Source organism: Culex quinquefasciatus, chromosome 2 (assembly GCF_015732765.1).
Source record: "Culex quinquefasciatus strain JHB chromosome 2, VPISU_Cqui_1.0_pri_paternal, whole genome shotgun sequence".
NCBI classification, from domain to species: domain Eukaryota; kingdom Metazoa; phylum Arthropoda; class Insecta; order Diptera; family Culicidae; genus Culex; species Culex quinquefasciatus.
This window is the reverse complement of record NC_051862.1, coordinates 113201037-113215849: the sequence shown is the minus strand read 5'-3', so window position 1 is coordinate 113215849 and position 14813 is coordinate 113201037. Positions and strand designations below refer to the sequence as shown.

Sequence of the window (14813 nt, the reverse complement as noted above, 5' to 3'; positions counted from 1 at the left end):
TTTTGAAAAACCTTCTCCTCAAATCAAATGCAACCGGAAGCAACCCGCCTGTACATTCGATTGGAGCAGTGCCCAGAACCCTCGCTAGAACTAGTTTTACAGATCGGAATCAAAAATTAGCCACCCTTACCTTTCATTTGCGGCCAAAACATTTGAAATCGATTAATTTCCATTTTTGAGCGATTTTCTTCAACGTTCGACATTTCCAAATGTTGATGCAGCAAACAAAACAGCGCGCTGATGACAGACCGCGGCTGAACTTTTCTTTTGTTCTTCAAGGGGAATTGGGGGTAAAACGGTCAAATTGGCAAACATTGTTGTTTTAAAATTTGGCCATTCTAGTGCTTTTGAAAGGTCAAATTTGATGTAACAATGCCTAATTTACTGTAAAGATGAATTACATTGCATCAAAATAGCGATATTTACTAAAAAATAATTATTTTCAATTAAACCGAATGACCGAATCTTTTTTCGCGGTGTTCATTCGCTCGCGCCAACTCGCGATCTCCGGGCGATGAACATTTCGCCCAATTTTGTCGCCGGCACCTTTCAATGAGAAGATTAATAACAAAAATCTCGATTTTCAAATCAACAAAACTTTTTGTCGATTCAGTTCAAGCAAATCGTCGCGGTGGCTTCGGTCTTGCAGTTGTATTAGTGAGATGTGAGCTAGCTAGCTCTAAGGGTGGTATTCAACCTGTTTTTTTCCACGCCTGAAATAACAAAACTCAAATAGTGCGAAAGAAAATAAAAGTAGTGTGCAAAGGAAGGTTTTTGGAAGCAGCGCTCAAGCAGTATTATCTACTACTGGAGGAGGTGTTGCAAATGAAGAGAAAGTACTTGGAAGATCAGTGAAACTACACTAAGTTCTACGATCGGGTGAAGTCGGTCGGAAATGGTGGATATTGCGCTGAAGCCGCAGTATCTAATCTGCAGCTGACCAAGAATTGCCAGAGAATCTGTACTCCAGGATGTGATCAAGCTGCTCGCAGCTGGAATTCCAGGCGGTTGCGAACAAAACAGGAAACAACGTCCGGGTGCTTGAAAGCTGCCTAGAAATTGGGCAACCAGTCGCTCCAGAAACTTGGTGAGATCTATCCGAACTGAAAATTTAAAATTTTGCCTTCTTTTCAACAATAATTATTATATACGCGCTGATCCCTGTTTGCCTGATGGGATTGGAAGTTTAAAGATAGATCGAGAACCCGTCTGGGGTTTGCTCTATGTTTAGGCGGGACCGGACAATGCCCAACGACCTCGGAATTGGACCGCAAGGAGCTCTGTCATTCTGAAATGGGTCGTTGGAAGCAGCGCGAGGGCTATCACCACCTAATACCCGGGACTGAGATAAGTTGTATCAGCATAACCCAAGTCTGATACAAACTATACTTTCCCATAATTTCGCTACCGGCTAGCGGGTATTGGATTGGATCACACACACACACACACACACACACACACACACACACACACACACACACACACACACACACACACACACACACACACACACACACACACACACACACACACACACACACACACACACACACACACACACACACACACACACACACACACACACACACACACACACTTTTGTCGATTCAAATCTGGGATGGGATAAACAAAGAGAAAAAAACCTATTGTCAAACTAAACCACTTTCAACATGGCCGCTTCTGTCAACCTAAACCAGTCCTTTCTTATGAGGAGAAAATGAGAAGTATTGTAATTTGAGTTGAAAAAAAATAAAACAAATTTAAATCCATTTCACAAATAATTGTAAATTGAATTAATAGATTGATCAAAATATTTTCAATTGGGTCCTAAAATGAAGCTTAGATTGCTGATATTATTGTTTACAGCGATAAAGCTTATTTTTGTGAGTACAATGACCCTTTGTACAACTACAAAAGAGTTAAAAATGGATTTTTAAATCAATTTTGAAAAATTAACCTCACGGTCCTTCTTGACAGAAAAGCTCCTACTTGACAGCTCGTTCCAAGGGGACCATAGTTGATCCATCGAAAAAATGTTGTCTTGTCAAAAAAAAAATTTGCATTAAAATGAAAAAAAGTGATCAGAAATGGTTTTCAATCGTGTTTTTTATCGTTGTACATACAAATTGACATAGGGCTTTAGTACCCAATTGAAAGGCATTTATTTCTATCGTACACCGAATGTTGACTTATCAGCATTTTCATTTAAAAAAAAACAATACATTTCATGAACCGACTATTCTTTTGCCCATTTAAAACTATTGTTATTTTTTTTGAGCGTTACATAGAAATGTCATCTAGATTGAACAATATTAAACCTGTGCTTCCCATGAAATTAAAATGTGGCGTGAAGAAACAACATTGTAGAACAGGATTTAAAAAGCAAACAAAAATAATGGCCACAGTTTAGCCTATTTGACTTTTTTCGAACTTTATTTCAACACATTGCCACAAATTGAAAAACAAACTTTTATGCTCTTTGAAGTGAATGAATTGGTACAAATTTGAATTTTTGCCAGCCATTTCTTTCGATTCTGACGCCTTAGGGCGTGCGACCTAAGGAATGTTAACTTTCTTAAAAGTTGAGTAAAAATTGCCGTTGAATTCGACGTGCTCCTCTTTGGGGAACTGGGAAAGATTTATTTACTTTCTTTGCGTAACGGGACAACGACAGGAGCAGATAAAAAAAAATCTCCCCTCCCATTTTATGACTTGCAGGCTCGCTTGCAGGCTTTTTAGGATTTTTTTTAGATTGAGGTAAGAAAACGCATTTAAATCGTATTGCATTTTTCACATCCAAATGAAAATTAAAAATCTTTCATATAAAAAACACATTAAAAATTGAAGAAGTGAACATTTTTTGACTCATCTTTGATTTGCCAACCATTTCAAGTAATTTGTATCCGGCAGCTCCTTATGAACGGATCCACCGTAAAACGATGGAATATAAACTCAGGATTCTCCACCCACGTCCAACCGCAAACTTTAACAGCCAAATTAAAAAAAAAACTGCGAGGAGAAACTAAACAACAAGTCATCCACATGCTTGAGCACTGAGTTGAAAAACATCATCAAGAAAATTTGAATTGTCAAGCTATCTGAATCACAGATTGCTTGATATTTGTTTTCGAACACGAATTTTCTTGCAAAAAAACAGAAGAAGAATACAAACGTAAACACTCAAAAAGAAGACTCTATCCAGCCATCCCGTCCCAGGTGAATTCAATGGGTGGCTTTCATCCTTCAAAAAGGGTAACCTGTACCCTTGAGCAAAAGAATAAAGCTTGAACGCCGTAAAAAAGAAGAGATTACTTTCAACATTTACACCTAAACTTTTTTTAATTCTTTTTTGAGGGGATTAAAATATACATGTTCACCTACTAATAAAACAAATTTGAATATATTTGGTTGCATCATTGCCGAGATATAGCAATTTCAAGTTAGCAGTTTCAAAAAACGGGTGCCATATCTCAACACTGTCTTGAACAAATCGCCTCAAAATTTCGGTGAAGACTCGTTAAACCAATTCCGTGTGCATGACGACGCCCGATTTCCAAAAACTTTATTTAAAAAAAAGACAAAAATATTTTTGTGTTGTTCATATAAAAAACCGTTAGTTTTTGATTTTTGTATTATTTTTAAAAGCAAATTTTAAAAATTGGGCTCCGTCATGCACACGGGATACATCTTGAGAGTCTTCACCTCAAATTTCAGCCAATTTGGTCAATCCCATCTCGAGATATCGTGGCACCCGTAAATCAACTCGGGGTTTAAAGAAAAACGCCAACAAAGTTTGACAGCCCGCTTTGCGCATGGCAAAATTTTGTGCTTAAATCGTCTCTTACTCAGTTTAATCATGAAATATCATCATAAAACTTTCAGGAGTGATTAATAAACATCTTTTGAGAAGATTCAACAAATAATCTGCAATAACAAATTTTGTGATTTTCTACATGTATGTAACCCCTTAAAAGGTAACTTTTAACCCTTTCAATCGGTAACTTTATTTTTGAGTGTACTGGATTTTGACGTTAGTAAATAAATACCAACATGTTAAAATGAACTCGAAAAATGTTGAGACTAAGAACGTGATTTTCTTAGTCTAATACGAAAAACTTGACAGAAGCCAACATGAATCAAATTATCAATGGAATAATGGCAGCCGAGCAGTTTTTGCCGTTTTCTTCCTATCTTTGCATATGCAGAGAACTATAAGATCTGGGTGCTGAATAGAGAGAATGCGTAACGTGATTTTCGAATGATCCCACTTTGTTTACATCTACAAAGTAGGAGGCTGTTCAAGCACAAGCATGACTTTTTCTTACTGATAAATGAGCTGTTTTATAATCACTAGTATCAGTAGTGTGTTTTATTTTGTCTAGTTTTTGGCATTTTTTGCTGGAAAATTGTTTGTGTTTTCAAGTTTCGATCGGTTAGAAGATGCTTTTCTTTTTCACGGGATTTTTGTTTGTTTATTAAACCAGTAGCGTAAGGTTTTCACCTTTTAAATTGCTACTGCCGTTCCGTTCCAGGTGTTGTTCGAGTACAATTTGATAACCTGATAATTTACATAAAACTACATTGGTCACAATTGTATGTATGTATGTATGTATGTATGTATTTGAACCCCCGTCTTGGCAGGACTTGGCCATTACCACAGTATATTTCAACTGAGACGGTTCGGTTAGTAACCACCATATATCTCAAGAACCTTTTAGAGTCGTGTGGTGTTCGTTGGGGAGATCGGTTCGTAAATCGACGCGTGAGAACCCGCGAGAAAGTGATGGAAGTTTCTGGAATTTCTTCAGAAAAATTCGCGGTGTGGGCATGGAAATTGGGCCTTCAGTCGTGTGGTTTTCGTGGGGGAGATCGGTTCGTAAATCGACGCGTGAGAACCCGCGAGAAAGTGATGGAAGTTTCTGGAATTTTTAAAAAAAATTCGCGGTGTGGCCATGGAAATTGGGCCTTCAGTCGTGTGGTGTTCGTGGGGGAGATCGGTACGTGAATCGACGCGCGAGAACCTGCGAGATAGTAGTGAATTCGTGTCGTCGTGTGAATTTCTGCTGTCGAGCCGGTTGTTTGCGGTCCGGTCGGTGCTAATACGTTGCAAAGTTTGTTATGAAGAAGTCGTACGCTGTGTAGCTGAGCTATTTCATACTTTTGGGATATTATATTATGAATTGCACGTCGTCGATTAAAACGATAATTATAATTACACTTCCTTCCAAAGCTCGGATGGCACGCCGTCGGTACGATATAATAAATTAAAAAATATTTTATGAATTGCACATTGCCGAATAAAACGTTTTTTTTTTGTTTTTTTTTTTTTTTTTTTTTTTTTTTGGGAGGGTGATCCAGCCGCACATCGTTGATTTCGAAACCTCTAAACTGGGCCCTCGTCCTGTCACGTCCGTCAGTAGTCTTGTCGTACATTACAACTAGAATCAGATCTGCCAATGAATTAGTACACTTCGACCAAATAAACAATGACGCTGTATGGATCTGACTCTAGAATAAATGCACAGTTCTGTGTTATTCATAAGTCCAAAATGTTCAATTATTCATATAAGTCCAAATTTTTATTTGCGGATAACTACCTAACTTGAATTGAATACAAGATTTAAAGTAACATATCCGAAAGCTACGCTTATCTCAAAACCCCGACATTTTAATTAATAGCAAAAAAAAGTTTTTTTTTGTAAAACCTGTCTGGCTTCACAAAACAAATAAAAATTAATAACAGTTCACATTTTACAAGTCGTGAATTGAAAAAGAGACGACCATTTGATCGTCATAATTCCAGTAGATCCTCGATTCGCAACAATGGTCGATACAATCATAATCCGACAACCGTTAGTTCAACAGATCAGCGAACTTAGTCCGATATCATTTCACTATTGATTGATCGAGACTCTACGAAAATTTTGACAAATCATAATGGTTTTTATGCTACTTGAATGAAAATCACCGATTCTGATAGAATTACTAAATTCACTGTTACTAATTTTGTCCCTAAATAACTAAAAGCAAAGTATAACAAGTTGATATTTATAGTAAAAATCCTAAATTCTACAAAAACGAAATTTTAAAAACTAAACAAAAAAAATAAAAAAATAAAAAACCCGTATCTGACACCCACATTAAGATAGGGAAAAATCACATATGTAGCGGTTCATTGTACAAATGTGATATTTCCACTATCGGAGAACCTCCTTGTCTCGATGACAGCTTACCGGCCATCGATTAAGCCCTGAGACTGCGCCAAAGTGGGTTCTCGCAGCATGAAGTGGTGTCCATGTGTAAAAATGGAAGCTTCAGCAATATACTGAACACTTCGATTTTAATTCCACATCGAATCAAATCATACTCTTTGCCAAACAAGCATCAAACCTATGACACTCATTATGACAAAGCCCAGGGAATTGCACATTGCCGAATAAAACGTTATGTACATTACACTTAGTTGTAAAGCCCTTCCCATGGCACGCCGGCGGTAAGAAGTTTCAATAAATGCGCGATTGAATAAGTCCTTCTCATAGCGTCGTAGCTCGGAAGGCAAGGATCATGTTTCAGAGTTGCAGTTGGTCTGGTGCTGTTGCCGACGAAGATGCTGATGTGATTGTTGTTGCTGCAGGTGTTGCTGTTGCCGACGTTGCTGATGATGTTGTTGTGATTGTTGTTGTTGCTGGTGCTGAATTTGTTGACGATGTTTTCGGTTGCGGCGACGTGCTTTTTCGGCTTCCTTTTCCTGAAGACGGCGAGTCCGCTGCCTGGCGTCGAAGTCGGTCCAGTCTGGCTTCCAAATTTTTTTGCTGCCGATAAGTCGCCAGCCAGATTCGATTTCCAGTACGGTTTGTTCGTTTAATTCTTCTGCCAGTGATTTTTGCCGGACTTCAATTTCATTGTCTTGCAGTTTATTGATGGATGAAGTGAGGGCCCTCACTTCATCGTGGACTGCTAAAATTATGTCCGAGGGCATTTTTCTGCTGAGGCAATTGTTTTAATTATGTCATCCCGGTGGGATGACGTAATTTCCTGGATACGGCAGAATGATTCAGCGAGTTTTGATTCTGGTCCGAGGTGGTGTCTTCAAATGCTTTTCTGACTTCGTTTAAGGGAAGTCCATTGCCGGTGCCTGTGTTAATACTGCCGAAAGTATTCGACTTGCGATTTCTGCAGATTTCTTAATTTCTTCCTGCAGGCCTATGATTTTATTATGCAGTTCATTAAGGGCTTCTTGGTTTGTCTTGTCATTGGTCTTGATGTGAGTCAAGATCATATGACTGCCTTCTAAATGATGTTGCATTATTTTTCTAATGTCGATTTCCATATGTAGGTTATTTCGACAAAGGCTGCATATCCCGAGCATGGGTAAATAACAAGGGAAATGCGTAATAATACCTTTCTCTGGTATCAATACCAAATTTTGGTATTCCTGGACCCTTTAAAATTTGTCTTAAGGATTATGCAAAAGCAAAATGTGGTATCATACCAATTTAAGGTATTGTTTTGATATTGCAAAATTGCATAATTTGTCAATGATCGAACACCACATTTTGGTATTCTTTTGGTATTACAGTATTTTATCAAATTCCTCTGCAACTATGGGAAAATTTTGACCAATTTTGACAAAATAATTAATTTTGCGCTATAATGATGTCTCAAAGCGAATGCTTTCATTCAAAACCGGAAATTTCAAACTTGATTTTAAACGTTTTTGATATACCCCCTATAGAAATGACTTGAAATTGTGGAAAATTTTCTAAGTCAGGATGGCACATTTTGGTATTATTTTGGTATTAAGGTGTTTTATCAATTTCCTCTGAAACTATGGGAAAATTTTGACCAATATTGACAAAACAATTAATTTTGCGCTAAAATGATGAATCAAAGCGAATGCTTTCATTCAAAACCGGAAATTTCAAACTTGATTTTAAACATTTTTGATATACCCCCTATGGAAATGACTTGAAATTGTGGATAATTTTCTAAGTCAGGATGGCACATTTTGGTTTAATTTTTGTATTAAGGTGTTTTATTAATTTCCTCTGAAACTATGGGAAAATTTTGACCAATTTTGACAAAATAATTAATTTTGCGCTAAAATCATGTCTCAAAGCGAATGCTTTCATTCAAAACCGGAAATTTCAAACTTTATTTTAAACATTTTTGATATACCCCCTATAGAAATGACTTGAAATTGTGGAAAATTTTCTAAGTCAGGATGGCATGTTTTGGTATTATTTGAATATTGAAAGGTTTCATCAATTTTCTCTGAAACTATGGGAAATTTGTTAAAAAAATTTACGAGTTAATTAATTTTGCGCTAAAATGACTTGAAACCCAAAAATGTTAAAGATGATTTTAAAAATTAGTGTGATATACCCACTAATATTTTTTTCAAAAACGTTGAAATATCTCTAAGTCGGGATAACCAAATACTTTGAAAAACGAGTCAATCGACAGATTAATGAATTTTGGTGAATTTCAATTCAGTTTCATTTTAATAATACTTATTTTTCAATCGTGTTATTTTTCAGAAGCTTCAAGAACTTCAAGCACAGGCCGTTCATCAATGACAAATGCATTCGGTGTGGTGAAGAATATCACTAATAACAACATGGAATCATCAGGTGAGTAGATTTTGCTGTTGCATATGAATAATTTCCGTTTTTCACTAACTGCAACTGCTGCACTAAAAATGGTATGAAAATACCAAATTTTGGTATTACTTGTTCAAATACCAGCGACCATAATGTGCTCTTGGTTGCCCAGTAATAGATGGTAAAATACCATGAAATCATACCAAAATCATGTATGTGAAAGACCACAGAAATACCAAAATATGCTTTTCCAAGGGCGCGGGAATACCTAAAAATAAAACCATGGCAATACCAAGTTTTGGTATTCAAGCAATGTTCAAAAATCCAGAAGACCTCAACTTGGTATTGAAATGGTTTTATTTTGAGGTATTATTTTACCCTTGGAATAACATGGTTTGGTATTGTTGTGCCCTTCTACATACAAGACTTTGGTATGATTTCATGGTATTTTACCATCTATTACTGGGCAACCAAGGGCACATTTTGGTCGCTGTTATTTGCCCAAGTAATACCAAAATTTGGTATTCCCGTGTTATTTACCCCTGCTCGGGATAGGAAGTACATGAAGTTGCAAGTCGTCTTCGGAGCCACGCTTGACCCCAATACAGGCTGCGTGAAATTTTCGATTACAAATGCCCGAACAGTTCCAGAGGTATTGTTGGTCGAAGGGTGAAGAGCACGTCGGCACATAGCACTGCATTTTGCTTACGTTTGTTAATAAGTGCACACGCGACGCGCGACAAAAAATAAATAAGTTTACGTTTACGTTTGTGGACTGGGTCAGTGAAGGTAAATAAAAATAAGGTGTAGAGCGAATTAACAAACGCGTCCGTCCGGTAAAAAGACTCAACTGCAACTGATTCCCCCACTTCCCTGTGGCATTCTGGTTTAGAGTGTGCTGAGTTTTGGGTAGAAGGGATTGAGAGTGCAGAGTTGGAGTGTGGGTGTCATGGTGAGTGTAATAAAGATGGAATGGTTGGCTCCCGTTTTGGATATGGATAAAAAGTAAAAAGGTGTTTTATTATAGAACCGAGGATGTCACATTGGCGATCCTGCCATGACAATGATAAATTGGTTGTTTTAAAAATCAGTGTAGTGCATTTGTAAGTATGGTGGAATAAAATTGAAAGTGGCGTCAAAGAAAAAAAAACAGAAAGAAAGGATGAAAGGAAAGACGGGAGTCAACGCATCAGAGTGTTGCGGAGATTTTTTTTTTGGAAAGTGTTGCCAGTAGAGCGGTTTGAGTCGGGCACTGTAAGGCTAAACAGATCAAATATTTAAATTGAATACTGAGCAGGAGGAAGTCCATTGCCAGTTGCATGATTTGCTGAGCAGGTTAAGACCGTTGCCAGCTGTTGTATTTTTTTGTATCACTGAGCAGGATAAAGTCCATTGCCAGTTGAAAGTATTTGTTTTACTGACTGAGTAGGTGAAGACCAATACCAGTTGCTGAGCAGGATAAAGTCCATTACCAGCTGTTGTTTTTATTACTGAGCAGGATAAAGTCCATTGCCAGTTAAAAGTATTTGTTTTACTGACTGAGTAGGTGAAGACCAATACCAGTTGCTGAGCAGGATTAAGTCCATTGCCAGTTAGAAGTAAATTGCTTGCGACGGTAGAGAAAACTTTCAACAATTTGCGAAAAAAAAAACGAAAAAGGTTGGATTATACTGATAAACCAGAAAGTTGAAAAAATGAATAAATAAAAGATACTGGCTGCACTGCTGTTATACTTGATCGAGTAAGTCGACATGACAGTCGAGGCGGCGGAGCAGTTTTTATTTTTGTTCGCCGATTGTGTTGTGGCAATGTTTGCAGCCTTTTTCCGGTTCGGAAACGAGACAAAAGATTTGTCAGTTGTCAGAGAGTGAGTGAAAAGGCTGTGTTCGGGCCATTCATCGTTGAGGCATTACAAAAAGAAAAGCATTCAGTTGCTACCCGCGTGCGTGAAAAGTTCAGCGAAGCATTTTTGTTGATTCTTTTTTTTTTCAAAACGGTTTTTGTTGTTTTTGCGTGATTCGGTTGAGATTCGCGAAATTCAAGGTAAATTATCTGAATAGCACGCAAGGAGTTTGTTGAAATTGGGGCAATTCTTATTTTTATGTTAGGACATGAGTGGCAAGTGGATCGAGACCGATCTGTCGTCCGACGAATCTGACGTCGAGGTTTTGCGGCCGGTCTCGGGAGCGCAGGAAGTCGGAAACTCACCCGTTCGATCCCGGGAGGCCGAGTGGCTATCGGGCCCGTGGCCTTTAAAGCCATTCGATGGCTCGCTGCTGCCGAACAACAGGAAAGCGGAGTGGATCCGGTTCAGGGATCAATTCCTTCGGATTGTTTCGTGCAAGGCGCCGGTAGAGGCGTCCACGCGGCTAACCGGCATGAAGATTTTTGCCGGCGAATTTCTACTTGGGATCATCGAAATGCAGCAAAAGTTGATCGGCCCAGACTCGTATGACGTATTCTGGGAAACGGTGGATGCACTCAATAGGTGAAGAGTGATTATTGAAGTTAGAATACCCAGAATCTGAAATTTACGTTCGTGTTGATTAATCTCACAGGTACTTCAACCAGATTTGCGACCCTGCGAAGGAACGTATGAAGTTCAGAGAGATGAAGATGAGCGAGAATGAACCGTTCGACGATTGGGTTCTCCGGCTGGAGTTTCAAGCCAAGTATTGTGATTTCGAGGGTAAACAGAGGGAAGAGGAGTTTTTGCAAGCATTATTGCGACGATCTATCCCGGAGATTTCGAGCAAGCTGTACGAGTCTTCGGGCATGCTGAGTAACGATCTGCAAAAGATCATCAGTCACGGCAAGCATTTGGACGAGATAAGACGGGAGGCGGCTGAGGTTGCCAAGCAGCAACAGAATGAAAAACTAGGCCAAGGTTCGGGTCTACACCAAGAGGAGGAGAGGTTCAAAGTGGTCAACGCGGTTCGTGTGGGTAAACTGAAGGCGGAACGTGCTCGTCATGATTCGGGTCGCCAAGTCAGGAACTACTCGGGCGGCCAGGGAAGGTACCGCGACTGGCCGATGCGGCGAGAAGCCTGGGAGAAAATGTCCGTGGCTAGCTGCTCCAGGTGCGGCCGAATGCACGGTCCAAACGATTGCGCGGCTTTCCGGGTGAAGTGCTGGAACTGCGGCTTTTGGGGCCATTTTGCCGAGTTCTGCAAAAATCCGAAGCAAGAGCAGAAAGGACCACGCGACCGCCGTTCCTATCCGGAGTCGGTTAAGGAAGAGGCTCAGCGGATTAACCAGGTAGATACTGATAAGCCCTAATCTGTGGATAGAGACATCATAGATAAACAGACAATAAATGATGCTGTTGAATTCAAACATAGAACATAAATTAAGGGTTTTGGGTTTAAAATAATTTTTTTTTTGTTTGTTTTGTTTGTTTTTTTTTTTAATGTAGTTGCTCGCTAAAGGTCATGAGGCTCCACCAGTTTCGAATGATCCACGTTTCGTGTACTGTACTATCGGGAAGGAGAGTGTGCGTTTTCTAGTGGATACCGGAGCCACTGTGAACACTGTTACGGTGGGCGTTTGGAATGCGCTAAAGACTTGTTGTAGATCTGTCCTACATGAGGTGGAGGTCCATCCGCAGGAGGTGTTGAGAGCTTATGCAAATCAGAGTCCTCTAGAAGTCGAGTGCTCGTTCAGGGCGTACACGGGCGTGGCGGGTCACAGTCAGCCCTTCAAGTTAACTAAGTTCTTCGTTGTCCGGGGCACGGAGTTGTCTTTGCTCGGTTTTGGCACTTCCCAAGAGCTGGGATTGATACGGTTGGGACCCCTGAGCGAAGGAGAGACGCAGTCTACTGGGGTGCAAAATGAAGGTGTATACAGCGTGAATGCGGATGTCTCGGAGTTCCCGAAGGTTAAGCTGGACCCTGTCAAATTCAAGGTGGACGAATCTGTAACGCCGAGGCAGATTATTCGCTATAACATTCCGAAGGCGTTCGAAAACGCCACCACCGAAAGGCTTCGAGCAATGGAGATCAGAAATATTATAGAGAGAGCAGACAAGGAGGATGACGTCATCACGCATGTGTCGCCGTTGGTTTTGGTGCCGAAGGGTACTAATGATTTCCGGATTGTGGTCGATTACAGAGCTGTAAACAAAGCGATCATTAGAGAGCCGTACCCCATGCCATCGCTGGAGAAGATTTGGGCAGAGATTCCAAACGGTACGGTGTACTTTTCCAAATTGGACCTTCGTGATGCTTATTTTCACATTGAGTTGGACGAGAGTGTGCGTCATTTCACCACGTTCATGACGGCAAACGGTCTGATGCGTTTCACGAGGTTACCTTTTGGACTCGCCAATGCCCCGGAGCTGTTCCAGCGCTCGATGGAGAAGCTGATGAGCAAGTGCAAGAACATAATTGTGTACCTCGACGATATTCTGGTGTATGGAAGGACGCTGGCGGAGCTGCGGGCGAACGTGGCCGTGGTCAAAGAAACTCTAGAAGGAAACAATCTCACTATAAACGAGGACAAATCCGTGTACGATCAGCAATCAGTTGAGTTTTTGGGATTCACCATTGATGGTAGTGGAATTCTACCTACGGACAAGAAAATTTCGGACATTAGGCTTTTTCAACGTTCCAGGAATACCTCGGAGTTGCGGAGTTTCTTGGGGATGATGACTTTTATAAGTCCATTTATTCCTAATTTCGCTCATAAAACGAAGCCGCTTCGGGAGCTTCTGTCTACGGAAGCGAAGTTTGAGTGGAGTGAGGAGCGGCAAGCAGCATTTGAGGCACTGAAGGATGCAGCAGAGAACGATTTGGTTAAGCGTGGATTTTTCAATGAGAACGATCCAACTGTGCTGTACACCGATGCATCACCCTGGGGAATAGCTGGAGTGCTGACTCAACAGGCGAGCGACGGGGAGGAGCGGCGGATTATTGCTTGCGCGTCGAAAAGTCTAACGGTTGCTGAGTGTCGTTATCCGCAGTTACACCGTGAAGCGCTGGCGATAATCTGGGCAATGGAAAGGTTTGCGTATTATCTTTTAGGAAGGTGGTTTACGTTGAGGTGCGACAGCGAAGCATTGATGTTTATGACGAAGGTTAAGGGCAAGGACGTCGGGAAGCGAATTTTGTCGAGAGCTGAAGGTTGGTTGCTGCGAATGGATCACTTCCATTTCGAATTTGAACACGTGTCGGGCACAAACAACATTGCTGACGCGGCTTCCCGGATATGCGCTAGGCGCGACGAACCTCAGTTTGGTTTAAACAGAGAACCGCACGAGTTGTGCTTGGTCACAGCAGACCCAGGGGCTATCAATGAACATTTGCTGGCGATGACGTCATCGGAAGTAAAGGAGGAGTTGTTGAAGGACAGCGAGCTACTTACATTGATCGATTGGTTGGAAAAGGACGAAAAATGGCCAGCGGAGATCATAAAATATCAAGCTTTCCATCGTGATCTGTTCATGCAAAATGGACTGCTAATGAAGCAGGAGAAGATCGTGCTGCCTATTGTGTTGCGGTCTCGCGCGATACGTGTGGCCCACCTAGGCCACCCGGGTATGTCAACGATGAACAATTTTTTAAGACAGGGGCTATGGTGGCTGGGTATGGACCGGGAGATAGAAGATTTTGTACGCAGTTGTCCGGAGTGTCAATTGGTTACCAAGACAAACAATACGCTGCCGATTACGTTGACCGATCTTCCCGCTAATCCGTGGGATTACGTGTCGATGGATTTCTCATCGGCGTCCGACATCAACAGCTGGAAAGCGCTGGTCCTCACGGATAACTACTCGCGATTTTTGGTAGCGTTACCCATGGAAAGGACTGATGCAGAGGCTGTTAAAAGGGCGCTCAAGAGAATTTTTAACACTTACTACATTCCCAAGACCCTGAAGGCGGACTACGGACCACCATTTAGCAGTGTTGAATTGAAAACATGGCTGCAAAGGGTGTGGGGTGTGAAACTGATTCACAGTACGCCGCTGAACCCGACGGAAAATGGTTTAGTTGAACGGAGTATGCAGGGTATAAATAAAATCTCAGCGATTGCAAAGCTAGGTAAGGAAGGAAGCGTTGGCAGAATATGTGTCAGCTTACAACACGTGGCCGCACCAGGTGACAAAAGTCCCACCGGCCGAGTTAATGTTCGGTCGAGTGGTGAGAGGCCTTCTTCCAGACGTGAGAACTGAGCGCTGCCAGCTGATCGATGATGAGCTGCGGGACCGAGACC

General features: G+C 40.9%; 2 protein-coding genes across 2 annotated transcripts; both read left to right on the top strand.

Annotated features, from left to right (window-relative positions):
* Positions 1-11007: 11007 nt before the first annotated feature.
* Positions 11008-11892, top strand: LOC119766648. Its single transcript, XM_038251767.1, has 2 exons — positions 11008-11091; positions 11162-11892. The coding sequence occupies exons 1-2, from the start codon at positions 11024-11026 to the stop codon at positions 11880-11882; spliced, it is 789 nt and encodes a 262-aa protein (XP_038107695.1). The 5' UTR covers positions 11008-11023; the 3' UTR covers positions 11883-11892.
* Positions 11893-12187: 295 nt separating this feature from the next.
* On the top strand, positions 12188-14594 carry LOC119766264 (uncharacterized protein K02A2.6-like). Its single transcript, XM_038250704.1, has 3 exons — positions 12188-12192; positions 12267-14505; positions 14559-14594. Exons 1-3 carry the CDS (start codon positions 12188-12190, stop codon positions 14592-14594), a joined length of 2280 nt encoding a protein of 759 aa, XP_038106632.1.
* Positions 14595-14813: the final 219 nt, after the last annotated feature.

Bases quoted from the DNA above. Each gene is read 5' to 3' on its own strand.
- LOC119766264 (XM_038250704.1), top strand. The intron at 14,506-14,558 runs GTTGAATTGAAA...ACTGATTCACAG, and splicing joins ACGGACCACCATTTAGCAGT to TACGCCGCTGAACCCGACGG.
- LOC119766648 (XM_038251767.1), top strand. From the start codon at position 11,024: ATGCAGCAAAAGTTGATCGGCCCAGACTCGTATGACGTATTCTGGGAA. The intron at 11,092-11,161 runs GTGAAGAGTGAT...TTAATCTCACAG, and splicing joins ACGGTGGATGCACTCAATAG to GTACTTCAACCAGATTTGCG.